The sequence below is a fragment of the Hyla sarda genome, chromosome 7, assembly GCF_029499605.1.
Source record: "Hyla sarda isolate aHylSar1 chromosome 7, aHylSar1.hap1, whole genome shotgun sequence".
NCBI classification, from domain to species: domain Eukaryota; kingdom Metazoa; phylum Chordata; class Amphibia; order Anura; family Hylidae; genus Hyla; species Hyla sarda.
In genome coordinates, this window is record NC_079195.1 from 103,018,449 (window position 1) to 103,046,434 (window position 27,986).

At 41.4% G+C, this 27,986-nt stretch overlaps 1 protein-coding gene and 1 long non-coding RNA gene across 2 annotated transcripts; one reads left to right on the plus strand and one right to left on the minus strand.

Moving 5' to 3' along the window:
* Positions 1 to 310: 310 nt before the first annotated feature.
* On the minus strand, positions 311 to 24,812 carry LOC130282225 (uncharacterized). The gene is made up of 3 exons (XR_008846289.1): positions 24,707 to 24,812; positions 21,159 to 21,301; positions 311 to 438 (listed from the first exon to the last, which is right to left on the minus strand). It is a non-coding gene; the product is annotated as an uncharacterized LOC130282225 (long non-coding RNA).
* Positions 24,724 to 27,986, plus strand: LRRTM3 (leucine rich repeat transmembrane neuronal 3). The gene is made up of 2 exons (XM_056530246.1): positions 24,724 to 25,213; positions 25,794 to 27,986. The coding sequence occupies exons 1-2, from the start codon at positions 25,210 to 25,212 to the stop codon at positions 27,329 to 27,331; spliced, it is 1,542 nt and encodes a 513-aa protein (XP_056386221.1). The 5' UTR covers positions 24,724 to 25,209; the 3' UTR covers positions 27,332 to 27,986.

Sequence of the window (27,986 nt, forward strand, 5' to 3'; positions counted from 1 at the left end):
TTTCAGAGGTGAACTTGTCTGCTGCTGAAATTCCCCAGTGTGAACGGGTTTGTGGAAGACCCATTCACACAAATGTTCACATGTTTAAATGTTTACAGCACAAATTTTCATCGCGCAATTCCGCGCGGGGAATTTCTGCTCAGATAACCCATTGTAATAATACCCTTAGTTAGTTGTGTGAAGAGCTGTGTGGAGATCACCTCTAGACCTCTGCTGTGGAACTGTACCTCATCACCTGAGGACGGGTCTAAAAAAATCCAGTTGCAGCACTAATCCAGTCCAGAGACACCCTTCACAGGATCCTGATGACCAGACATTGTCCTGTCCAATTCACGTTCAAGCAAGTCAAGTTCCGAAAAGGATAGCAGTAGATAGAAAGTCTCGGGCAACTCCAGTCCCAATAGGTCCAGTCTGGCGGTAAGCCCTGATTCTGGATTCCTATGTGGAGAGCAGAGACATTGTTTATTAGCTCCTAAGTCTTATACAAGCTATACAATCAAATTCAAATCCGTCTAAACCTAAGACAGAAAGCAAGCAGCTAGTCAGTCAGTGATGACTACAAGTCTCAAAGGGCCCTGAAGCAAACTCCAGTGAACTTTGCACTAACTGTTGAACTATTCCTATGTACCTGAAAAATGTAGTAGTTTATGTAACCCGGCATCTATGGTTGTTATCACCCCAGCGCTTGGTCCAGGAAGCTATAACTCTTTGAGCATGGTGGTTAACCCTACCCTAGTGTCACAAACCTTTTTCCAGACACATCACCCCAGTTAGCCACCACAGGATCAGCTGTAATCTTATCTGTGCACAGACAGGCACTGACGCTATTCACTCCTATGGCCCGCATGAACCCCATCTTAGTCAGCTATGACTATGATTGGGTCATTTTCAAACATATCAAACTTTAAATGTGTACTGTAAAATGCGGCAGATCACAATTTTCCGGCCAAATCAGAAATCATATCTGTGCCATGGTCGCATAAATCATGATGTGAACGCAGCGTAAACTGGCCAAATAGAACAGAGGTTACTACTGTATATGACGGACTATACGTTTTTCCAGCTCTTTTTAGCGATTAAATCCAAAATAGCTATATACTTGTGTGTGTGTCTTATGACAATAAGAAAAGTAAGTACACAGAACAAATAAACACTTTCATCAGGTCTATTGGAAAGAAAACAGAAAACACTAAAATATCAGTATTAATGCCTACCACAATACTATAATTTACTGTATTGAGTACTAGAATATATAAAAAAGACTGATGCTTTGTCTATAATGAATAAAAAGTCACTGTTGGATAAATAAAGTGACTGTAAAAATCAATGTAGAAACACGGAAAGTCAAAATTAATGTATCAGCTAGAAATCACTAGGGATCCATTGCATGGATCACCCAAGCTGACAATATTGTCATTGCCAAAGTGTTCATCATTGATATAGAGCAAACAAAATGGGAGATTTTCCTTGGTCCTAATAAAAGCTCCCTATTCTCAGATACCCCTTGAATTGTCTAATAACAAGACCGTCACAAGAACAAATATATGAAAGCAAGTATCAATGCAAGCAGGTAGAAAATAACAAGAACAGGGACACATCAATAGATGACAGAATCGGAATGATAATGGAAAGAGATGATGGCACAAATGAATGATAATGACGGCAGTCAGGAATTTAAGCCGATGAACAGAAACAAACTACAAAAACTAACCCTAGCTAGCTTTTTCTAAAAAAAATTCTCTAAATCTATACCTGAACATTTAACACCAGACACTACTGCCCCTTACTGTACCCTAATAAAATAAAATAAAAATAAAAAAAATTGTCTTTAAAGGAAAAACTTAAACAGTAAGATTATAGTACCCAGGGACAAAAAAAAAGTGCAAAACTTTTAACCCCTTAATGACGCAGGACGTAAATTTACGTCCTGCGCCGGCTCCCGCGATATGAAGCGGGATCGCGCCGCGATCCCACATCATATCGCGTCGGTCCCGGCGCTAATCAACAGCCGGGACCCGCGGCTAATACCACACATCGCCGATCGCGGCGATGTGCGGTATTAACCCTTTAGAAGCGGCGGTCAAAGCTGACCGCCGCTTCTAAAGTGAAAGTGAAAGTGACCCGGCTGCTCAGTCGGGCTGTTCGGGACCGCCGCGGTGAAATCGCGGCGTCCCGAACAGCTGATCGGACACCGGGAGGGCTCTTACCTGCCTCCCTGGTGTCCGATCGACGAATGACTGCTCCGTGCCTGAGATCCAGGCAGGAGCAGTCAAGCGCCGATAATGCTGATCACAGGCGTGTTAATGCACGCCAGTGATCAGCATAGGAGATCAGTGTGTGCAGTGTTATAGGTCCCTATGGGACCTATAACACTGCAAAAAAAATGTTAAAAAAAAGTGTTAATAAAGGTCATTTAACCCCTTCCCTAATAAAAGTTTGAATCACCCCCCTTTTCCCATAAAAAAAATAAAACTGTGTAAAAAAAATAAAAAATAAACATATGTGGTATCGCCGCGTGCGTAAATGTCCGAACTATAAAAATAAATAATTAATTAAGCCGTACGGTCAATGGCGTACGCGCAAAAAAATTCCAAAGTCCAAAAAAGCGTATTTTGGTCACTTTTTATACCATTAAAAATGAATAAAAAGTGATCAAAAAGTCAGATCAAAACAAAAATCATACCGATAAAAACTTCAGATCACGGTGCAAAAAATGAGTCCTCATACCATCCATACGTGGAAAAATAAAAACGTTATAGGGGTCAGAAGATGACATTTTTAAACGTATAAATTTTCCTGCATGTAGTTATGATTTTTTCCAGAAGTGCGACAAAATCTAACCTATATAAGTAGGGTATCATTTTAACCGTATGGACCTACAGAACAATGATAAGGGGTAAATTTTACCGAAATATGCACTGCGTAGAAACGAAAGCCCCCAAAAGTTACAAAATGGCGTTTTTTTTTTCGATTTTGTCGCACAATGATTTTTTTTTCCGTTTCACCGTGCATTTTTGGGTAAAATGACTAATGTCACTGCAAATTAGAATTGGCGATGCAAAAAATAAGCCATAATATGGATTTTTAGGTGGAAAATTGAAAGGGTTATGATTTTTAAAAGGTAAGGAGGAAAAAACGAAAGTGCAAAAACGGAAAAACCCTGAGTCCTTAAGGGGTTAAAATATGAAAATTAAAAAGAAAAAAAAAACACATTTGGCATCAACGCATGTGAAATTGTCCAAACTATTATGTTATCACAATGCTTATCCTGCATGGTCAACAGTGTAAATGCACAAAAATGTCCACAATTGCTGATTTTTGGTCACATCACATCCCAGTAAAACAAAATGAATTAAAAGTGATCACAAAGAATGAGCGCCACATAGCCACATGAACTGAAAAATAAAAAGGCATAGGGGTCAGGTGTCAATTGTAAGCATTTTTAAAACAGTAAAAGAAAAAGAAAAAGCTAAATAAATTTGGTAATTGTACTGATCCACAGAACGAACATGGCAATTTTATGTAAAGTGCAATATGTTAAAACCCCCAAAAGTAGCAAAATTGCATTTTGTTATGCTTTTTTTTTTTAAATTCACCCACAAGGCCTGATCTGAGCACCATGGTAAGCTGATCCATCAGCAGTGAGGCAGTTGGATTGCAATGGCTCAGAACATAGTAATAGACAGATGAAGACGAAATAGCAGGAAGATCCCTGCTAGCCATAACATTAGGTGAAGATGTTAACCTCCTTCAATAGGGTTTGTTCGAATTTTGGTATTTTAAAAAATTTGGGCATTGGGGCATGCAGAAATGTATGAAATTTTACAAAATTTGAGTTGTGTCTTGTGTTTATTTACCTTTGGACACCATGTGCATATTGACTGTGTCTCCATAAAAAGATGAGTAGTTTTCCGCTAAAAATATTTTGCTCTGATCATCTATTATAATGTAGAGGTGCATTCATAACTCTACAGGCCTTACAGCTAAAATTTTCTATGCTGTTTTGAAGTCTGCGCAGAGTTGGGAGCCTTTCAGACCCCATCTTTCCCCTCCAGACTACTCTGTTTTCCATTAAGAACCCTCTGTCCTCCAAACTCCTCTATACCCTCCAGATCCTTCTGTCTCCTCCAGACCCTTCTGTTTCCCATTCAGACCCATCTATCCCCCATTCACACCCTTCTGTTCCACATTAAGACCCCTCTGTTTATTCCAGACAACTCTGCCCCCATTCAGACCCCTCTGCCCTCAGACCTCTCTGTTCCCTAGACCCATCTGTCCCCTCCAGACCCCTTTTCCCAAAACCCCTTTGTCTTCCAGACCCCTCTGTCTCCCAGTCTCGTCTGTCCCCCAGACCACTCTCCCAAACTCCTTTTGCCCTCCAAAGCACTGTGACCCCCGTAACCCTCTGTCCCCCAGACCACTCTGTCCTCCAGACCACACTATTCCACATATCCATCTGTCCTACAGACCACTCTGTTTCCCAGACCACTTTGTTTCCAACTGAGATCCAAGTATAATAACTCACTGCTCCCGTAATCGACAGCCGGAAGGATTTCGATATGCTGGTGCTGCCTGTCTCACTGATGCACATGTACCCCTCTGACAATGTAAACTTTCCGCATTTTTTACAGAATTTATGTGATCTCTGAAATGCACATTCATAGCTCTAGTAGTACATCCTACATAAAATCGTTTACACTCACAGATTATAGCATAGACCACATGTTTTCTCCTGCAACACATGCTATCTCTAAAGAATACTGTCTCACCCCCCCCAAGTTTAACCCTTTTATCTGTACAGATATAAGGGCACCAGTTGCAGGTTCCACACCTGTGATTACCTGGGCTCAAAGGTTAATTTGATCACATTTCTTTACGATTATCTGTTTCAAACTTGTTTTGTACTAGCACATCTTTAATATTTTTGCATTTTTAAAAGTTATTATGGGGTTACTATCAGCCATTATCGTTTTGTATTAGGAACAAGCTCTTTTGTATTGATTCATTTTATACTTTCTGCCATTGGGCTATATCTAAATGAAAAGCAAAATGGGAACTATATTTTTGCGCAGCACTATCTTTTTGCATGGCACTAGATATATTTCAATCTCTCATCTGCTTATTCGTTTTTTTCTTCTGTGTGGTTCCTCGCAACAGATCACTAGGCTAGGTTTCTCTTTTTTCATTGCCTCTTCTAACACTTTTAAGGGATAGCCTCTTGCTAATAAACATTGCTTCAATGCTTCTGCTTGTAGATGATAATCCCTTTCCCTACTATTGATTCTTTTTAACCTCAAGAACTGCCCCTAGAGGACAGTGGTTTTAATATGCTCAGGGTGATAACTTGTAAAGTGCAACAGTGCACTACAGGCTGTGGACTTTCAGAAGCCCTGACTCACAAGCGTCTCCCCATCAAGTAACACCACGACGTCCAAAAACTTCAAGCTTTTTTGGCCTACTTTCCAAGTGAATTTCAGGTTGATATTATTAGCAAAGTTCAAATGGGACACAAATTCAATGAAGGCTTTTTCCATGTCTGTCCACACTATAAAGAAGATATCTTCTACAAATTGACGATCGCAGTCAATATGCTTAAAAAAAATGTGTTTTCATGGATAAATATAAACCTTTTTTCAAGTGTGGCAGCATATAAGTTGGCAAGGGTGCACGCCACCGGTGTGCCCATTACCACCCCGTCTGTTTGAACAAACCAATCGTTCCTGTCACGATGCCGGCTGGCAGGAGGTGGATCCTCTGTGCCAGAGAGGGATAGCGAGGACCGTGCTAGTGGACCGGTTCTAAGACACTACTGGTTTTCACCAGAGCCCGCCGCAAAGCGGGATGGTCTTGCTGCGGCGGTAGTGACCAGGTCGTATCCACTAGCAACGGCTCACCTCTCTGGCTGCTGAAGATAGGCGAGGTACAAGGGAGTAGGCAGAAGCAAAGTCGGATGTAGCAGAAGGTCGGGGGCAGGCGGCAAGGTTCGTAGTCAGGGGAGATAGCAGAAGTTCTGGTACACAGGCTTTAAACACACAAAACGCTTTCACTAGGCACAAGGGCAACAAGATCCGGCAAGGAAGTGCATGGGAGGAGGATAGATATAGTCAGGGACCAGGTGGAAGCCAATTAAGCTAATTGGGCCAGGCACCAATCATTGGTGCACTGGCCCTTTAAGTCTCAGGGAGCTGGCGCGCGCGCGCCCTAGAGAGCGGAGCCGCGCGCGCCAGCACATGACAGCAGGGGACGGGAACGGGTAAGTGACCTGGGATGCGATTCGCGAGCGGGCGCGTCCCGCTGTGCGAATCGCATCCCCAACGGCCATGACAGAGCAGCGCTCCCGGTCAGCGGGACTGACCGGGGAGCTGCAGGGAGAAAGACGCCGTGAGCGCTCCGGGGAGGAGCGGGGACCCGGAGCGCTAGGCGTAACAGTTCCCAAACTTGAAGCAATTACCTGTCAAAATTTACTCCAAAGAATTTCAGATAAAACTAATAAACCCTTCACTCTTATATGACTTATGCAAGAAGTCCCTGATTACCTCCACACTCCCAGCTTGCGAGACACTCGTATAGAGGCTTTCTATGTCTATGGACACGACAATACAATCTTTCGGCCAGTTCAATCCTTCTAGTATCAGGAGAAACTTGTCCATGTCCTTAACTAACGAATGAATGAATGTATCCCTTCAAGCAGGGAGTGCAAAAGCCAATCAATACATTTTGATAGTGGCTCCACTAGTGTCCCCACTCTGGAGGCAAAAGGTCTCCCAGGTGAGGCCACCTATGTTTTATGAATCTTTGGTAAAAAATACCAGTGTGCTTCTCGCGGACTAGGGGGAAAATATTTTCTGTGATTCTTTTTGATAAGATGCCATTTTCAACGTTGTGTCTTAACAGGGTTTGTAATTTAGCTGTTAATTTGGGTAGGGGATTACATTTTAATTTCTGATAAGCACTGGTGTCTCCTAGCTGCCGATATGCTTCAGCCATGTAATAATCCTTTTTGGGTGACGAAAAGTAGATTTTACACCCCTGTAAATTCATGGACACACAAAGTATTTGAGGCATATGTAGGATAATTTCCCACTAACAAGTCCACCATGTCTTCGAGGCAATCTAATTCAGATTGTGAGGCTTCATTCATTACAGAAAAACCTAATGGTCCAATATTAACCGGGATCTCTCCTTCAGTTCTTATATGGAGGCTAGATTTATTGTGGAAAAATGTACACAAACTTAATTTTCGAAGGGCTTTGAAAAGAAACTTCATTAAAGTCTTCTGGTATACAGAAGTTTAGCCCTTTTTTAGGACAGAGATCGTATTATCGTCCAGGACCAAGTCTGTCAAATTGATTACAGCAAGAGTTTCCAAAAGAGGAAAAAAGCATGTCTGCACTCACCATGCAAGACGTAATAAATTCGGACTTTATTGAAGCATTGTCCATATACAAAGCATATTCGGACAAATATGAAGCAATGTCCATAAATAGAACAAGTTCACCCAGGTGCAGGGAGGGAAGGCAGCTTCCAGCCGGTAGCCGAAGTGTATCAGAAGGATGACAGCGCGGAACTGGATGATGCGTCACTGGCGCGAAACAGCGCTGTTCTTCTGATACGCTCCGGCTATCAGCTGGTAGCTGCCTTCCCTCCCTGCACCCGGCTGAACTTGTTCTGTTTATGGACATTGCTTCATATTTGTCCGAATATGCTTTGTATATGGACAATTATTAGATGAAAGAAGGTTGTCCAGCACTCGGGATATGCAGGTAAAATTCATTGCTTGCTTAATTGAAAATCTTTGGACAGGGATCAAAACAGAAATAACGTCTGACGCGTTTCTCACCTAGGTGCTTAATCGTAGACTAACAAATGTTACAGACCATACATGTTAAAGGGGTATTCCAGGAAAAAACTTTTTTTATATATATCAACTGGCTCCAGAAAGTTAAACAGATTTGTAAATTACTTGTTTTAAAAAATCTTAATCCTTTCAGTACTTGTGAGCTTCTGAAGTCAAGGTTGTTCTTTTCTGTCTAAGTGCTCTCTGATGACACGTGTCTCGGGAAGCGCCCAGTTTAGAAGCAAATCCCCATAGCAAACCTCTTCTAAACTGGGCGGTTCCCGAGACACGTGGCATCAGGGAGCACTTAGACAGAAAAGAACAACTTTAACTTCAGAAGCTCATAAGTACTGAAAGGATTAAGATTTTTTAATAGAAGTCATTTACAAATCTGTTTAACTTTCTGGAGCCAGTTGATATATAAAAAAAATTTTTTTTCCTTGATAACCCCTTTAAAATACTCAAAAAAATTATCACATGACCCATAACATAATTGATTGAAAAGCACATACACATGAGACAGATGTATAAAACCTAGGATGGATGTGTCCGTTGCAGGCTTGTGGGGGGCAACCTCAGGGTTCCACTCCTCTGTGAAAGAAACGTTATCATATATATTAAAGAAAAAAAAAACACAACCAGGGGTGCCTCCAGCTGTTGCAAACAAAAAGCCAAGTATAAGCGTGCAAAAACAAGTAAATCCTACTACGATAACAAATATCAAATCAAAACTAATCGAATGCTGGGTTAATGTTACATTTTTTTGCTTCATTGTTTCCATCTTTATATCAACACAGGTGGCCACATACACTACGAATCTAGTGTTGCAATTAATATAATCTCGTATATTGTGTGAGTTACCTGTGCAGCATGACCTGACTTCTTTTGAAACATCCATATAGTTACACGTGAGGCATCTAGTGTGTCCACATTTCAAGTTACCTGGGTTATCCAGCCAGGTGCGGCTTTTATCATTATTCACATTCTTTTTACTTTAAAAGAGACTGGGGGATACTATGGATCCTATGGATGGACCCCGTTTGGATATGGTCACTATACCTTCTGTTACTATTTCCTTCAGTATAGGATCCGTTTCCAATACTGGGGTGTATTTTTTTTTTTATAATTTGTTTGATTTAGTTTAATTGTGTACTGTACGGGGTAGTGAAAAAGAGTTTTCTATAGATTTTTCTATTGCTGTTATTCTTTGCTATTCTGTTAGTTTGCATTTGTATATTATTTCTATGTCTCCTAGAATATGACATGAGTTCTGTTCTGTCTATTTTCTCCACCTTTCTGGATGCCGTCATCAAGGTTTCTTGTGTGAACCCCCTATTTTTAAACCTTATAAAAAGATCGCTGTTTACTTTTTTCAAATTTTCGGGATCAGTGCAATTTCTTTTCAGATGGCACATTTCAACAAAAAGGGATATCATTAACCCCTTAAGGACCAGGCCAATTTTATTTTTGCGTTTTCGTTTTTTCCTCCTCGCCTTCTAAAATCCATAACTCCTTTATATTTCCATCTACAGACCCATATAAGGGCTTGTTTCTTGCATGACCAATTGTAATTTGTAATGAAACCTCTCATTTTACCATAAAATGTAAGGCGAATCCCCAAAAAAAATTTTGGGAGGAAATTTAAATGAAAACCACAATTTTGGAGGGTTTTGTTTTCTCACCGTACACTTATGGTAAAAAATGACATGTGTTCTTTATTCTGTGGGTCAATACGATTAAAATGATACCATGGCTAGATACTTTTATATTTTTGTACCGCTTAAAAAAAAATCTAAAACTTTTTGTACAAAATCAGTAATCTAAAATCGCCCTATTTTGACAACCTAAACTTTTTCATTTTTCCATATAAAAAAAAATGTAAAAAAATGTAAAAGTAAAAAAAAAGTGAAAAATCCCCTCCCCCAATAAAAAAGTAAAACGTCAGTTTTTTCCTATTTTACCCCCAAAAAGCGTAAAAAATAAATTTAATAGACATATTTGGTATCGCCGCGTGCGTAAATGTCCGAACTATTAAAATAAAATGTTAATGATCCCGTACGGGGAACGGCGTGAACGTAAAAAAAAGAAAAAGTCCAAAATTGCTACTTTTTTAATACTTTTTATTAAAAAAAATGTATAAAAATGTATTAAAAGTTTTTTATATGCAAATGTGGTATCAAAAAAAAGTAAAGATCATGGCGCAAAAAATGAGCCCTCATACCGCCGCTTATACGGAAAAATAAAAAAGTTAGAGGTCATCAAAATAAAGGGATTATAGACGTACTAATTTGGTTAAAAAGTTTGTGATTTTTTTTAAGCGCAACAATAATATAAAAGTATGTAATAATGGGTATCATTTTAATCGTATTGACCCTCAGAATAAAGAACACACGTCATTTTTACAGTAAATTGTACGGCGTGAAAACGAAACCTTCCAAAATTAGCAAAATTGCGTTTTTCTTTTTAATTTCCACACAAAAATAGTGTTTTTTGGTTGCGCCATACATTTGATGATATAATGAGTTATGTCATTACAAAGGACAACTGGTCGCGCAAAAAACAAGCCCACATACTAGTCTGTGGATGAAAATATAAAAGAGTTATGATTTTTAGAAGGCGAGGAGGAAAAAATGAAAACGTAAAAATTTAATTGTCTGAGTCCTTAAGGCCAAAATGGGCTGAGTCCTTAAGGGGTTAAGGAGTAGTCCAGATTAATTTTAGACCAGTCTGCGATAAACTCAGGGTCATCTGTATACTGTGATGGTTCCTCATAATTTCTTAGTCCTCACGGAACACGACCACAATGTGCATAAGATTTGAAGGATTTCAGAGTCCAGAAGAGTCTGGTTTCCTTTTCGGCAAGGTTCTGTACTTTAAACTCCAGATTTTTTTGCGCTCATCACTTGATATGCGTCTTTTACATTGCATGCTGCAAAAAACTGGTCTGCGTTCTGGCATCCTGCTGTGAAAGCGCTCTCTACCTCTTCCACCATATTACTGACCTAGTTGTCCAACTCCATTGCTGGCTTGTTGCTGCTGCTCCTTTTATTGTAGTTCACTGCACCATTCGCTCTGCCGTGCTCTGACTGAAAAGAAGCAACCCTGTATAACAACACATGGAAGGTATAGATGCCCACACTGGCAGGCTAGCCTGAATGGCAACATCCATGTCCTTCTATATGGTGGACATCAGGTAACTCTCCCCAGAGGAAAACTAGTGGTGCTTTTCCCATGTGATAATTGCAAGTTCATACACAGAAGAAATAAAGAAAAGACGGGGGCACTCACTCACATAAGTGTTCCTTCCATTGGGACTTTATTCAGTGCATAACACTCGGTGGAGTGCCAGGTAGGGATGTTATTCAGCTGAGACGCCGGAACAGCGCATGCCAGGAGCCATGATGGTAAGCCATGAGACGCTTCTCCAGACCACACCTCCTTGGTGATGCAGGCCAGGTAAAATACCTGCTGACCAGGTATGTCACGAAGTGAGGTAATTATTATACAAATGGTGCAAAAGCAAACATAGCAGGCACAACCTGGTAAAACAGCACACATAAGCATATTTCTTATACAATACATGGAGAACGTTAGTACAGTGTATACCCTACACAAACGCACTCATGTCTAAACGGTCATTCAGATTGAAACTATCTTGTGCTCTTGTCTTCATAATCGACTTGCCTTCTCGTTGCAATAATGCTTTTTTCTATCTATACCTCTTCTGGACCCTATTTTTTCTAGTCCTAGAAAGGACATAGCCTTAACATTCCCATTGTGCTCTTCTTTTATGTGGGTGATCAGCCTTGGAGAACCCTTTTCTGTTTTTACAGAATTAAGGTGTTAGAAAACACCCTTAAAGGTGTTAGAAAAAGCTATTAAAAAAGCAGAGAAACCTAGCCGTAGTGATCTGCTGTGAGGAACCAAAAAGAAGAAAAAACTAATAAGCAGGTGAGAGGTCTAAATATATCTAGTGCCATGCAAAAAGATAGTGCCATGCAAAAAATGTTTTCCCGTTTTTGCTTTTCCTTTAAATATAGTCCAATGGCAGAAAGTATAAAGGAATCAATAAAAAAGAGCTTGTTCCTAATACAAAACGATACAAAACTTAAGAGAATACACTGTTCGTAACCCCATGATGACTTTTAAAAAATGCAAAAATATTAAAGACGTGCTAGTACAAAGCAAGTTTAAAACAGAAACAATGTGCGTTTCAGAGAACACGTAAATTAAGTAGAAAATGGAAAATAGTACTACAAGGCTGATCACCCACATAGAGGTATAGATAGAAAAAAAGTATTATTGCAATGAGAAGGCAAGTGGATTATAAAGACAAGAGCGCAAGGTAGTTTCGGTCGGAATGACCGTTTAGACATGAGTGCGTTTGTGTAGGGTATACACTGTACTAATGTTCTCCATGTATTGTATATGAAATATGCTTATGTGTGCTGTTTTACCAGGTTGTGCCTATTATGTTTGCTTTTGCACCATTTGTATAATGAATACCTTTGTGACGTACCTGGTCAGCAGGTATTTTATCTGGTCTTAGTCACCAAGGAGGTGTGGTCTGGAGAAGCGCTGGGAGCGGTGCAAAATAGCTATTACCATCATGTCTCCTGGCATGCGCTGTTCCGGCGTCTCAGCTGAATGACATCTCTACCTGGCATCCCAGCGAGTGTTATGCACTGAATAAAGTCCCAATGGAAGAAACACTTATGTGAGTGCCCCTTCTTTTCTTTATTTCTTCTATGCACGAATAAATAAATATATAGCCTCATTTATATTCCTCATAGAAGCTCCTGTCAAATTTAGTACCGTTAGACATGGGTGGGGGGGGGGATGTTCATTCTGTATTCATCTTGGTATTATATTCTCTGTGAATTCTGTGATGTCATAGATTTGATTTGCTGACAGTGTGGTGACTGATGTGTGTACAACACAGTTACTTGTAGCTATTGTGATTCTGTAGCCTCTATATATCTGCATAAGCTTAGCATGCTTCTATATATGTTCTATACATTTCTTATTTTACACGCTTCATATATGTAATCATTGCACTTATATATTAAATAACCCTTAAATAATGTTCTATATGTGTCATATTGATTTAAGATACAGATATGTATAACCTTTGTCTTTATATACTCATTTTGTTTATTACTCATAACCAAGTTAATAATACCTGTGTGTTATTTCATGATATTGCAAAACATACCGCCATAGTGTAAATCAATGAGCTTTTAAATGTTCTGGGTAAATAATCAGGCCCAGACCCATGAATTGCATGGTTCACATATATTAAATTCCTGGTGACTGTAGGTCATAATGTCAGAATGAGATAATGACCGCCCACCATAGCGGGATAGACACAACATTCATATGGGAGTCATCTTGTGGGGGGAACTAATCCTATATTCAGGGAGTTTCCCACAGGGATGACTTACATATAAATAGTGGTCTCACTGTGCATAATCTCCTCCCACAAATTTAAGGAGGTCCGCACATGGGTCACCTTGTGTTATCAATAATACTGACATATTTGGTAGGTCCTACCGAGATCAGATAAGACTGGCATTATTTGGTAGGTCCCACCGTAGATCAGATCAATAATACTGACAGTCTGTACTTCTCCACACTTTGCTCCTGCAGAGTGATGGTTAATTCACCATGGGGGACATGTATCATTGCCTTTAGCATTGTCTTGACTATCTGTTGGTCTTCCTCCGGTTGGTGTTCTATAGGTACTGGTGGATCCCAGTGTTCTCGATGAGCGTAGCTTGCTGGGGACTGACTGGTGTTTACATTGTCTGTTCGACTCTCCGGCTCTGCTGTGGGTGACTGTATACCATGAGTCACCGAGTAAGTAGCCACACTCACTGATTCTTTTGGCTTCACTGGAGCTGGGTATGTCTTCTTTTGAGGCAACAAATCCTGGCCTGACTTGGTAATATCACGTCTTGCTTGGTGGTGTTCCAAACCGGGATGGATAGTTTGGAAAACTGTCCCCTTTTTAGTGACACTAACGTCTCCCCGTCCTCCTGGCATATAATGAGCCTCATCAGGGGTAAACAAGACCGTCTGATCTTGCAAGGTCGATTTGGCATGAGCCCTACATTTGATACACGTCACAGTGTTTTCTGGAATTCTTTAGCTCTTGGTACCAGTCTTTAGTGCAGAACCACCAGTTTCTCTCAGGCTGGCTTGTAGTTGACTCACCAGGACTTCTGCTTTGGGGGATGGCAATCCCAAGAAGGCTCCTAGTAAGTCCACGAACCATGTAATGGTTCTCCTTTCCTTGACAGCTGTCTCCATGAAGAGTTATTTTATGACATTATACCCGATGATTGGTTTCTCTCCGACTTTCTCATCTGCCGATACCACAAGTGGCACTACCAGCTGTTTGGTGTTACTTCCTGCTGTTAGTTGAAAAAATCCCTCAATCCCTCAAAATACCTCAATCCAAAATGGAATTTCAGTTGCATTGGCTGCCTTCCCAATGAGGGTTCCTGGCCCCAGCAATCCTTCAAAAGATCTGAGCACTGTATATGGCAGAAACCGCTGTCTTCAACTTTCATTGATGATGCTCACTTGAGAGCCCGTATCCAATAAGGCTTGGACAGGAGTATTATCTATTTCACAGTCCACAAAACACATTTTCCCAACAAGACTCAGTAACTTGCTATTTTGTCTCATGGCAACATCGTCCACATGAGTTAGTACTTGCTCCTCCATCTGGAGAGATCTTTGGTTATTACAGTTGAGCACTTCTTGAAAGGGGTGTGGGTTCACCCTGCCAGCTGTGGCACTGACGGTATTTTTGGAACTTGCTGATTTGCTGTTGACAAGAGTTTCTCTTCGGGACACAGAGTTGGTCCTAGGACAGGTTACTGTTGATCCCTTGACAGCAACCCTTTCCCGTTTAACTGATTTGGTCTGGGTGTTTGGCAATACCTTGCTTTATGTCCAGATCCACAGTTGAAGCAATGATCACAGGAACTTTTCTGACTGGTCCTTATACAGGATTGACAACATCCATTGCTTGTACCCACTGTTACCTGGGACCCTCGGAATTCACAGTCTCGTCAAGATCTCAAATCGTTGAGAAGTGTCTTCATCTCTATCCTCTCTTTTTGCATCTGTAGTATCAGCTTTTCCAGTTCAGAGTTGCTCTTAGACAGCTGTTGCATTGTTGGGCTACTTGCCTGTGGTGGGGATCAAGGGGTTGTGTCGGCAGTCGTTGCCAGGACCCTTGGTTCTTGAGGACATTGTAAGGTGTTAAACTGACATTCTTTCCCTTTTGTTGAACTGCTGTGCTGAGATTTCTTTTGCTTCTGTTCCCTTTCCATCTCCATATTAGCGTCTTTATTCGTTTTCTCTGTAAGCACCTCATCTGGAATGGAAGGGTTGTCTAAATACTGCTTCAATTGGAATTTGATGTGGTCAATGATAGTCCAATGATCTTAGGAATTTTTTCAGTAACAGCTTAGTCCCGAAATGTTCATCTGAGCCTTCCCCTTGGGAGACAAATAGCAACGGATCTTTCAACTCAATCGCTCTGAACAGGAAACTGTGGAGTTTCATTGCTCTTCTGGGAAATGTTTAGGAGTTTTTGGTACAGTTCGGAGGTGTTCTCCTCCTTGTATTGACTTTTTAAACCCTTAAGGATTGAGCCCTTTTATACCTTAAGGACTGAGCCCTTTTTTGCAATTCTGACAACTGTCACTTTATGCATTAGTAACTCTAGGATGCTTTTACTGATTATTCTGAATCCGAGACAGTTTTTTCATGACATATTCTACTTTAACAAAGTGGTATATTTTCTTTGTTACTTGCATCCTTTCTTGGTGAAAAATCCCAAAATGTCATGAACATTGAAAATTTAGCATTTTTCTAACTTTGAAACTCTCTGCTTGTAAGGCAAATGGATATTCCAAATAAATGATATATTGATTCATATATACAATATGTCTACTTTATGTGGGCATCATAAAGTTGACATGTTTTTACTTTTGGAAGACATTAGAGGGCTTCAAAATTCAGCAACAATTTTCTAATTTTTCACAAACATTTCTAAATCTGAATTTTTCAGGGACCAGTTCAGATTTGAAGTGGATTTGAGGGGCTTTCATGTTAGAAATACACCATAAATTACCCCATTATAAAAACTGCACCCCTCAAAGTATTCAAAATGACATTCTGAGAGTTTGTTAACCCTTTAGGTGTTTCACAGGAATAGTAGCAAAGTGAAGGAGAAAATTCACATGTTTTTGCAGCGCCATTTTTTAAATTTTTACAAGGGGTAAAAGGAGAGAAATACCCACAAAATTTGTAACCCCATTTCTCTCAAGTAAGGAAATACCTCATACATGGATGTAAAGTGCTCCGTGGGTGCACTAAAGGGCTCAGAAAGGAAGGAGCGAAAATGGGATTTTGGAGACTGAATTTTGCTGAAATGGTTTTGGGGGGGCGTGTCACATTTAGGAAGCTCCTATGGTGTCAGAACAGCAATAAAAGCCCCACATGGTGCATCATTTTGGAAATTACACCTCTCAAGGAAAGTAACAAGGGGTACAGTGAGCCTTAACACCCCACAGGTGTTTGACAACTTTTCGTTAAAGTCAGATGTGTAAATGAAAACATTTTTTTTCACTAAAATGCATCCCCCCCCCCCCCCCCCAAATTTCACATTTTTACATTGGGTAATAGGAGAAAATGCCCCCGAAAATTTGTAACCCCATTTCTTCTGACTATGGAAATACCCCATGTGTGGACATCAAGTGCTCTGCTGGCGCACTGCAATGCTCAGAAGAGTTACATTTTGGCTTTTGGAAAGCAAATTTTGCTGAAATGGTTTTTGGGGGGCATGTTGCATTTAGGAAGCCCCTATGGTGCCAGAACAGAAAAAAACCCACATGGAACACTATTTTGGAAACTACACCCCTCGAGGAATGTAACAAGGGGTACACTGAGCCTTAACACCCCACAGGTGTTTGACGACTTTACATTAAATTCGAATGTGTAAATGAAAAAAAAATGTCACTAAAATGCAGGTTTTATATTTTTACAAGGGGTAATAGGAGAAAATGCCCCCCAAAATTTGTAACTCCATTTCTTCTGAGTATGGAAATACCCCATGTGTGTACGTCAAGTGCTCTGCTGCCGCACTACAATGCTCAGAAGAGAAGGAGTGCCATTGGGCTTTCGGAGAAAGAATTTGTTTGGAATGGATGTCGGGGGCCATGAGCATTTACACCCCACTGGCGTTTGACAGATATTTGGAACAGTGGGCTGAGAAAATAAAAATTTACATTTTTCATTTTCACAGACCACTGTTCCAAACATCTGTCAGACACCTGTGGGGCGTAAATGCTCACTGCACCCCTTTTTAAATTCTGTGAGGGGCGTAGTTTCCAAAATGGGGTCACATGTGGGGGGGGGGGGTCCATTGTTCTGGCACTATGGGGGCTTTGTAAACACTCTCTCTAAAAGCCCAATGGCGCTCCTTCTGTTCTGAGCATTGTAGTTCGCCCACAGAGCACTTTACATCCACATATGGGGTATGTTCTTACTCAGAAGAAATGGGGTTATAAATTTTGTGGGGCTTTTTTTTCCCTATTTTCCCTTGTGAAAATAAAAAATTTATGGTAACACCAGCATTTTAGTTAAAAACATTTTTTTTTCATTTTCCTATCCAACTTTAATGAAAATTCTTCAAACACCTGTGGTGTGTTAAGGCTCACTATACCCCTTTTTACGTTACGTGAGGGGTATAGTTTAAAAAATGGGGTCACACATGGGTATTTATTTTTCCCTTTTATTCAGAACCGCTGTAAAATCAGCCACCCCTGTGCAAATCACCAATTTAGGCCTCAAATATACATGGTGCACGCTCACTCCTGAGCCTTGTTGTGCGTCCGCAGAGCATTTTACACCCACATATGGGGTATTTCCATACTTAGGAGAAATTTTGTTGGAAATTTGTAACTCAATTGCTCCTGAGTACGGAAATACCCCATATGTGGCCCTAAACTGTTTCCTTGAAATACGACAGGGCTCTGAAGTGAGAGAGCGCCATGCACATTTGAGGACTTAATTAGCGGTTGCATAGTGGTGGATATTGGGGTTTTCTACGCCAGTGAGTCCCAAACAGGGTGCCTCCAGTTGTTGCTAAACTCCCAGCATGCCTGGACAGTCAGTGTTTGTCCGGAAATGCTGGGAGTCGTTGTTTTGCAACAGCTGGAGGCTCTGTTTTGGAAACACTGCCGTACGATACATTTTTCATTTTTATTGGGGGGGGCCATGTAAGGGGGTGCATATGTTGTGTTTTACCCTTTATTATGTGTTAGTATAGTGAAGTGTAGTGTTTTTATGGTACATTCACACTGGCGGGGGTTACGGTGAGTTTCCCACTAGGAAATGTGTCACAGCTCAAACTTGAAGCAGGAAACTCACTGTAAACCTGCCCGTGTTGCAAAACTACAAATCCCAGCATGCCCAAACAGCAAACAGCTGTCTGGGCATGCTGGGAGTTGTAGTTTTGCAACATCTGGAGGGCTACAGTTTAGAGACCACTCATCGACTTTCGTAGTCTGCAGCACGCCTCACCAGGGAGCCAGCCGCACGTCATGCCCTCCTGCTGCTGCCGCCAATCGCCGGTTGCCGCCGCCGATGGTAAGTGGACCTCCGGTGCCGGTCACCCTCGGTTCACCCATTCTGCCTGGACTACTTCAACCCCCCCCATCCCCAATCTGCTTCTGACCGACCAATAGCAGGGATAGTAAGGGTGGACCCTTCAGGGGGACCGGGGTTGTCTTGGACACCCCCTATCCCCCTTATTTTATGGGTCACTGGGTCACCGGAGACCTATATGACCTGGAATTGAGACATGGGGGGGTCTCAGGACCCCCCTGGGCGATGTGCCAGGATGCCTGCTGAATGATTTCAGCAGGCATCCCAGTCCGATCCCCGACCGGCTAGCGGCGGGGACTGAAATTCCCACAGGTGTTCCCATACGCCCTCAGTCCTTAAGGACTTTAAAACGGTGGCACATGGCCTTAAGGGGTTAAGATTCGTCTAAGTTGCACTAGAGTCAGTCCATTTTTCATCTCCAACATACCTCTGAAGCTTAGACCAGGGCGAATAGCTTTGACCACTGATTCGATGATTTAATTCTTAGGATACCCTTTCTGTAGTCCCAGGTTGATTTGGTGCATCAGATTGGTGTAGGAGAGCTTATCCTTCTGTTCTTTCTCTCCAATCTGGCCTGTGAGCTTGAAGTCTATTCTGATTGTCACCTCTGGCAAGCTACCATGGTGTAGTCTCTGAGTAAGCAGAGCTGGCTCTGGTTTTGGCTGACTGTCACTCGAGTCTTTACTTTTGGTATTCCGTTCTTTAATCTGTTCCTCAATTATTCTGGCCATTTCCTGGAATTTCTCCTGCATAGTGTGATACTGTTGTTTCAAGTTGGCCTATTGCAGTTCTTGTTGGGGGTCTTTCTCCCTGAAGCTTGGGACCTCCGCATTGTCCCTCCTCTTGAATTTTTTTGTAGCTTGGAGATAGGGTACCACCGTCTCCTCACTTTCAGCTTCGACCAGTTCATCTATCACCTCATTAATGATCTGCATAAAATTGCGCCAGCTTTTTTCTTTCACCATGCTGGCATCGGGGGTTTTGATGAATTGGCAAATCTCAATGAGATCACCCGCTGACAAGTGGATCAGGTGTCCACTGATGTCATCCAGCAGCCTCTCTAAATCTATCTGCGTTCGCTTGTCGTGCTGCAAGGGTTAAGATCTTAGTCTCCTATGAATTTTGCGTAACCATTCTCCTTAATTCCAGGACCACGTCTTCTCCACCCGCTCCCAATACGGGCCAACAATTTTGTTGCACATATGCTGAAAGTATGGTCAATAATTCCAACGTGCAAAGGGAGCAGGCTGGGTGAAACCAGAAGGATCTTTATTGCAATAACAAATCATAGCCTTTCAGTTTGATGGACAGGATAGTAACAGCATATTTTGTCCGGCCAGGAACTAAAGGTTCATTATTTCAGTTCCCCCCTGCTATTTGCAGTACTATGTCATTCAGGCTTCAAACACTCTGCTGCCATCTACTGGCAATTTAGTAGAATTGTAATGGATTTAACTATCCTATTATGATAGCTATACTAGAAAGCTGGACATGTAATAAATATGCATTAGTTTATTTTTAGGGGGTGCCTATTTTTGACATACCTTACACAGGGAATTGTAGTTTCAAGCACAGTATGCATGGAAGTCTACCTGTGCTGCAATGGGTGGGGTGGCTGATGTGTGGGCGGGAGATAAGTTACCTCACACGTAGAAACAAGGGATCCTGGATATTGTATTTGGAGGGAGGCCACAGAAACAGAAAATAGCCAGTTCACACAAACGAAGCAGCAGCGTTGTGGGGGACTCAAGACACAGCCGGTTACTATGAACACAAGCACGAATCCTTGGTAAGCATGTCCATTACTGTCTGGCAGGTAAGTACTAAAGTCCCCTTATGTTGGATATCTACTTTAATCTTGGTTTATTCTTGACCTTTTTTTTTTGTTTCATCTCTGGCATTATTCCGCAGTTTCTATTGTCCTCTACTCTGGATTACTGACTTCATTTTCTCACATCTCTGTTTCTACTTCATTTGTCTGACGTCTCTGTTGTTGCACACTGATGCCAATCTGAAACTATACCAGGGTTTGCAAATCCCAGTATGGAATTTAATAGTCAATAGGGGACCTTTAGTATCTGCACTGTGGTTAGGGCAGAGTTAAGTGAACTGCAGTTTAGTGACTTCATTCCATTTTGATACTTGTCACCCACATGAAGAAGCTGGATTCACTCTGTATAACAGCCTCCTCCTCTGTGTTGTTGTGCTGTGTCCAGCCTATCCATACGTCTAACATCTAACTGGAACTAGGAGAGTACAGTACCTTTTGTAACATTGCAGATACATGATCAAGTCCAGCACCCAGGCCCCACAAAGGAGGAAGATAAAGCCCTTAGCAACATGTGCTGTATATAAATGACACTGCTGATCAGATGTGCAGTGATATCCATCTCATCCACTTATATCCTTTGATACTGCTTTAAATAGTGACCATGGCATTTAAGCAGCTGGGCAGGGAGCAGGGGCTCCATCTGTGCCTCATTTCCTCTCTCTTAAAGCAATTGTGTGTTGCCAAAAGGAAGTCATAACAGCTGGGGGCCTACTATCCTATCTTTGCCAAACTGATACAGAAGTATTGCAGTGTATTATACCAGTAATAATAACCTCCTATATATTACATGGTAGTACTCACCTGGGTATGCCTGATGAAGCAGTCTTACTGTGAAATGCGTTGCATCATGGCTGGATAAACTGGATCCTTTCCTTATACTGTGTGTCCAGCGCCCTTTTACTCGTGTTGCTGGTTTGTAATAAGTAATAAGATAATCGCAGTTCCTTAGATGGGTTAAGAAAGTTTAATAAAATGTTAAGAAATAAAGAAAAGAAAAAAAAATATTTGTTATTTAAACAAAAACAATAAGAAAAAAGGAGGCATATTATAATTAATATTGACTAACAAATTGAACTATAAAACTAGAACATTATTTAGCAAGTGTATTGAATTCCACACAAAAAAAAAAACTTAAAGGGGTACTCCGCCCCTAGACATTTTATCCCCTATCCTTTGGATGTCTGATCCCGGGGGTCACGCCCCTTCCCATAGACTTGCATTGAGGGGGCAAGGCATCACATCACAAGGGGGCAGAGCTGTGATGTCATGATCACTCTGTCCCCTGTATCGCCCGTCATCAGCCACATAGCAATCCTCGCACTGTGCAGCTGGGAAACAGAGGTGCTGCAGGAGAGATCGCAGAGGTCCCCAGCGACGGGACCCCCACGATCAGACATCTTATCCCCTATCCTTTGGATAGGGGATAAGATGTCGAGGGGCAGAGTACCACTTTAAGATATAATGCTATAATTGTTTATTGGTTTCCTAAAAAATTTAACAAAAAGCGAACACAAACACACATGCACCCCAAAATAGTACTAATAAGAATGTCAACTCCAAAAAAAAAAAAGTTACGGCTCTTAGAATGTAGTGACACAACAGTAAATATATAATTGTACACAGTTTTATTGGGCAAAAGTTGCTGCCACATTAGGGCCAAACATGTTCAACATTAAATATCACTGAAGGGCTGTTCAGTACAAGGACCTGCAGCAACTGGATGTGAAAAGGTCCTGGCAAGGAAAAGTAATACTAGAATCTAAATTTATTTTGGCTTCTCGTCTGAATCTGAAGTTATTTAGGAGTCTGATGTGATTTAATTTTGGGGTAAGGGAATAATTAATAGTGTTGCTCGCGAATATTCGCAATGCGAATTTTATTCGTGAAAATAGCACTATATATTCGTAATTATGAATATTGTTTTTTTTTCTGTTTTTTTTTTCACAGTGATCACCCCTCTCTGCTTCCAGCTTGTGTGGTGTAAAAAAGCTTATGCTAATTTTGGTTTATGCTAATTTTCGCATATGCGTAAATAAAACGCGAATATTACGAATATGCAAATTTAGCGGCCTATGCCGCTCAACACTAATAATTAATTTTGGGATCATTCTGGGACTGCATTAATTTTGAAGTCTGGACTTGAGGGTTGTTCAGGTTCATGATGGTGTGGAATAATAGCAAATGTGCACATACAATACAAGGCAGCAATCAAAACCTTTACTGTACAGCCAGAGAGTAAAGACATATTTGCAGAGTCCTCAGGAGGACATAGAGTCCCAACAAGTCAACCCGCAGGCGGTGATGATGAGTGATGCCTGCATGGGGCAGATCTCAAAATAAATTAAGCCAGACAATACATTCAGAGCCAGAACAGACCCCAAAATAAATACAGACTCAAGCCCCTTAATAATTTCAGACCCCAGTTGCCACCCCAAAATTTATGTAGATCCCATACCTGTTAAAGGGGTACTCCACTGGAAAAAAAAAATTTAATCAACTGGTGCCAGAAAGTTAAACATATTTGTAAATTACTTCTGTTTAAAAATTGTAATCCTTCCAGTACTTATCAGCTGCTGTATACTACAGAGGAAGTTCTTTTCTTTTTGAACTTTCTTTCTGTCTGTTCACAAGTGCGCTCTGCTGACACCTCTGTCCATGTCAGGAACTGTCCAGAGTAGGAGCAAATCCCCATAGAAAACCTCTTCTGCTCTGGAAAGTTCCTGACATGGACAGAGGTGTCAGCAGAGAGCACTATGGTCAGGCAGAAAGGAAGTTCATCAGGGGAGTGGGGGGGGCGTTTGGTCAAACAAATTCTGCGCATAGTGCCATGTAACCTGTTACCAGCCCTTTACTCTATAAATATAAATTATATGGCTGCGGTAAACCTTTAAAGGAGTAATATAATCCAAAGGATAAGGGATAAGTGTCTGCTCATGGGGGTTCAATCGCTATGACCCCATGATCTCCGCTCCATGCAAGGAGTCATGGGGAGAGTAGGGCACCTGGCAGGAGATCGCAGGATGTCCCAGTGGTCGGATATCCCTCCACCCACAATCAGACACTTATCCCTTTCCTTTGGATAGGGGAAAAATTGTTTAGTACCACAATACTTCTTTAAAGGTGTACTGCAGCCATAGAACACTTATCCCCTATCCGCAGAATCGCGGGGGCCCAACTTCAATCTACTGTACGGGGCTCCGCCTTGTCGCGGCTCTTCCCATGCAAGAGGCGTGTCAGCCGCAGCATGACGCTGTGGCCGCACACCCACTCCATATATCTCTATGGGATAAATGGAGATGCAGCGTTCATGCTTCCCTGCCTCTCCCATAGAGCTGAATGGAGGGGGTGTGTCTGTCAAGGTCGACCACACGGGCATTAGCCGCACAGAGCCACAGCAATGCCAGTCCCTGTACAGGAGGCCGGGGGGGGCTGGTCCTAGTGGTTGGACCCCCCACGATGAGACACTTACCCCCTATTCTAGGGGATAAGTGTTAAATGGTTGCAGTACTCCTTTAATGCAGCATCCCTTCACTCTGCATGATCTAATCCAGTGTTTTCTCAAAGGTGTGTGTGTGTGTGTGGGGGGGGGGGGTATTTGGCATTGCCTTCCTGATATTTTTTAGCTATAATTTCTATTTTAAAATGCTAAGCAATTTTAAAATATACAACTTTGCCAAAAGTGGCGAGAATTGCATTCAAAAAGTGACATCCTACACCAAGTTCTGAGGGGATTTGTCGTTTGTGCAAAATTTATCAAAGTCTGTGCACTGTTTTTTGAAAATTTGGCACACAGAAGCCAAAAACACAGCAGGAAAAAAAAACATTGAAATGGCTGCACACAAAGACATATTGATAATTCTTCTCTTGTGTCTCCAGATGTTGCAAAACTACAACTCCCGGCATAACCGTACAGCCTTTGGCTGTCTGGGCATGCTGGGAGTTGTAGTTTTGCGACAGCTGGAGACACAAGCGTTGGAAAACATGGAAAACACCGCCCTAGTCCATAAAACATGAAGTGCAAATCATCACCATAAATAACTAGGAATTCGCCATGTGTCTAAAATAAAAGCTCCCCATTTACATGAACACTGCTTCCTCATTTAGGCTGGAAGGTAAAGTTTATTCATGAAACTCTGGCGCCTTGTCGTTTGCTTTTGCTTAACATACATTAAATTGAATCCAAGGCAGGCAATAATAATATGCAGCACACGAAGAAGCAAAGCAGCATCCCAGCCATGCATGGAGATAGGGAATAATGCTCAGATTATCCAGGAGGGGGCACTGTGCTATGGAGGAGAATGCACGCAGAACACAATCTCAATGTAATAGGCTAATCAGCTCATACTTACAGAGAGCGCAGTTTTCACATCCTACATGCTTCTTACCCTGTGAGCTGCTCCGACAAACAATGCTGTGTGCACTGCTGCTGCTGCTGGACATGCTGGGGAGCTCCTGGGATACAATATAGAAGCCTGATCGGATGCAAAACTATATCTATTTCCTATTCAGAAAGAGAGAGAGTTCACTGGCATTGGGAATCCTTTAATCTTCATGGCGTTTTGATGCAAAATAGGTCTGTGCCAGGAGATCATGATCCAGAGGAGAGAGAGAGGGTGAACTGACCCCTTATCCCCAAAATATCTGGTGCTGGTGCTGTACACAAGTGTTGGAGAAGATCAGGGAGAAACCACATAATGATGGTGCAAAGTGCTCTTCTCTCCCAGGGAGCAAAGTCAGTGGATGTCTGGAAGCAGCCCTGAGTCACCACCACAATGCAGCTGGCAGAGGCTAAGTGCCCCTGGCCCCATAGGCAATAACTACACCTGAGGAACAGCTCTCACATGAATGAAGAATGGGTACGTGTACTGCTGGGACACACATTGCACGCACACACAGGCACCTGCATGTATGCACATGTGCAAATGTACATATACAACACTCACATAGACTTCTACGAACCCACAGACTCCTATATATAAGCTATATGTCCATATCAACAGGATTAGTCTATATCAACAGGATTAGAATATTGCTTCTTATGTTTTCTCCGTTCTATGATAGTGATCACATTTTCACTGTATTGGAATATTTATAGATATTAATCTATAATTTGTTATATTTTGAAATCGTTATTTATAAACATAGACACTCAGACTTGCAGATGATATTGTTGTCTGTTTATGTCATGATGGTCTTGAGTATTATTCTTACTCTCCTGATGGTATTGAATAACTATAGCACGTAGAATGAAATATTTGGAGATGCATGCTTTATTTATGATTGAATGCCTTCATTGCTCCATGTCTCCAATGAGCATTATATTTTGTCATAAATCACGTAAGAAAAAGAAAAAAAAAACTGTTCTGCTCTTACATGCTATGCCTGTAATCTAAACATTGTAAATCAGAAAAATCACTTCCAGGCTTTTGCTTGTAGGTTTCAACCCTTATCGGTTATTAAGAGGATCAGCTGTATTCCTGCTTCTAGCCCTGCTGGTTTTCATGGCTATGCTCTCCTCTGCTGAACGTGGGTGCCCTACAGGATGTAGGTGTGATGGAAAAATGTTTTATTGCGAGTCTCAGAAGCTGCAGGAAATCCCGTCATCAATATCGCCTGGATGTGTTGGGTTATCTCTTCGCTATAACAGCCTGTATGTCCTGAAATATAATCAATTCAAAGGTCTTAATCAGCTCACTTGGCTGTACGTGGACCATAACCATATTAGCAGCATTGATGAGAATGCATTCAATGGGATCCGCCGGTTAAAGGAGCTTGTTCTGAGTTCTAACAGGATTTCTCATCTCCTAAATAACACCTTCAGACCTGTCACTAACCTGAGAAACCTAGATCTGTCCTACAATACCCTACAAAAACTTGGACCAGGCCAGTTTAAAGGCTTGAGGAAACTGCAGAGCTTACACCTGAGGTCGAATTTATTAAGAACCATTCCCGTTCGAATATTTCAAGATTGTAGAAATCTAGAACTTCTGGATCTAGGTTATAACAGAATCCGGAGTTTAGCCAGAAATGTTTTCACAGGTATGATCAGACTAAAGGAGCTGCATTTAGAGCACAACCACTTCTCCAAACTCAACCTGGCTCTTTTTCCAAGGTTGGTTAGTCTACAGAACCTTTACCTACAGTGGAACAGGATCAGTCTCATAGGACAAACCATGTCTTGGACTTGGACCTCATTACAACGACTTGACTTATCTGGCAATGAGATTGAGGCGTTCAGCGGCCCAGGTGTATTTCAGTGTGTCCCAAACCTTCAGAGGCTTAATCTGGATTCCAATAAATTGACCTTTATAGGCCAGGAAATCCTGGACAGCTGGGGATCCCTGACAGATGTAGGCCTGGCAGGGAACATCTGGGAATGTAGCCGAAATATCTGTTCCCTGGTCAACTGGCTAAAAAGTTTTAAAGGCTTACGAGACAATACCATTATTTGTGCCAGCCCAAAGGATCTGCAGGGGGTCAATGTCATCCAGGCAGTGAAAAGCTACAATATTTGCAGTAAAAATGTCACGGAAAGCAGGGAGCTGAAAACCACGGGGCGGAATACAACACTGAAACACAAAATAGCAAGAACTAAACATGAAAGTAACCATTCAATGCCTCCAACTGTTGGAGTGACAGGACCTGGCTATGATATCAGTGGGGATACGGATAGTGTTTCTTTACATAAAATTATAGCCGGGACTATTGCACTGTTCCTGTCAGTATTAGTGATATCCTTAGTAATCTATGTGTCATGGAGAAGGTCTCCAGCAGGTGTAAGACATCTGCAGCAGGCGACTCTTATGAAAAATCACAGCCAAACAAAAAGATCATCTCTAACACAAATTAGCCTGACACCACAGGAATTTTATGTAGACTATAAGCCTACACCTAACAGAGAAACATGTGAATCCATAAGCAGCACTGCGCCCTGCACCTTTACCAAAACAGGTTCCAGGGAGTGTGAGGTATAAAGCCGGAGAGTACACTTTTTTTTTTTATTTTAGGATGACTTTTTTTTTTTTATGGGACTGCAGTAAATCCACATCTCATTTATCACTAATGTCACATATAGACGCCTGTATAAATATTAGTCTGTTCATTTCTGCTTCCAAATTCTGAAGAAAGACATTACAAGAATAGCTGCTGTAAACTCCCAGAGAGATGGTGTGGAATATATTGTAAGTTATGGTGCTGTTTCCTTTTTTTTTCTGGATTAAAGTATCACTTCTTTGGAGGTTGTGGAGAGTTCCACTAATATTTCTTTCAATCTTGTTGCACAGATCATACACTGTATTGTAAGAACAGTCTCATGAGGTAATATCACCCCAAGAAAAGAAAAAAACTTTACTAGCTGTTTTAACCTATCTTTAAATATAATGTTTTATTTATTTATTTTTATACAGAGCCCTGAATTCTCTATATAGACATAAATTCAAACCAAAATATTTAATCTGCCTGCAGCCACCAATAAGGAGCATTGGAGCTTACTGCACACTATGTTACTGAGTGAATGTATCAAGAGTATGCTGCAGGCTCTTTAGCCTCCCCTAGTTAATCCTTTCAGTACTTATGAACTGCTGTATGCTCCAGAGGAAGTCCTTTTTTTTTTTTTTTTGTCTGACTGTA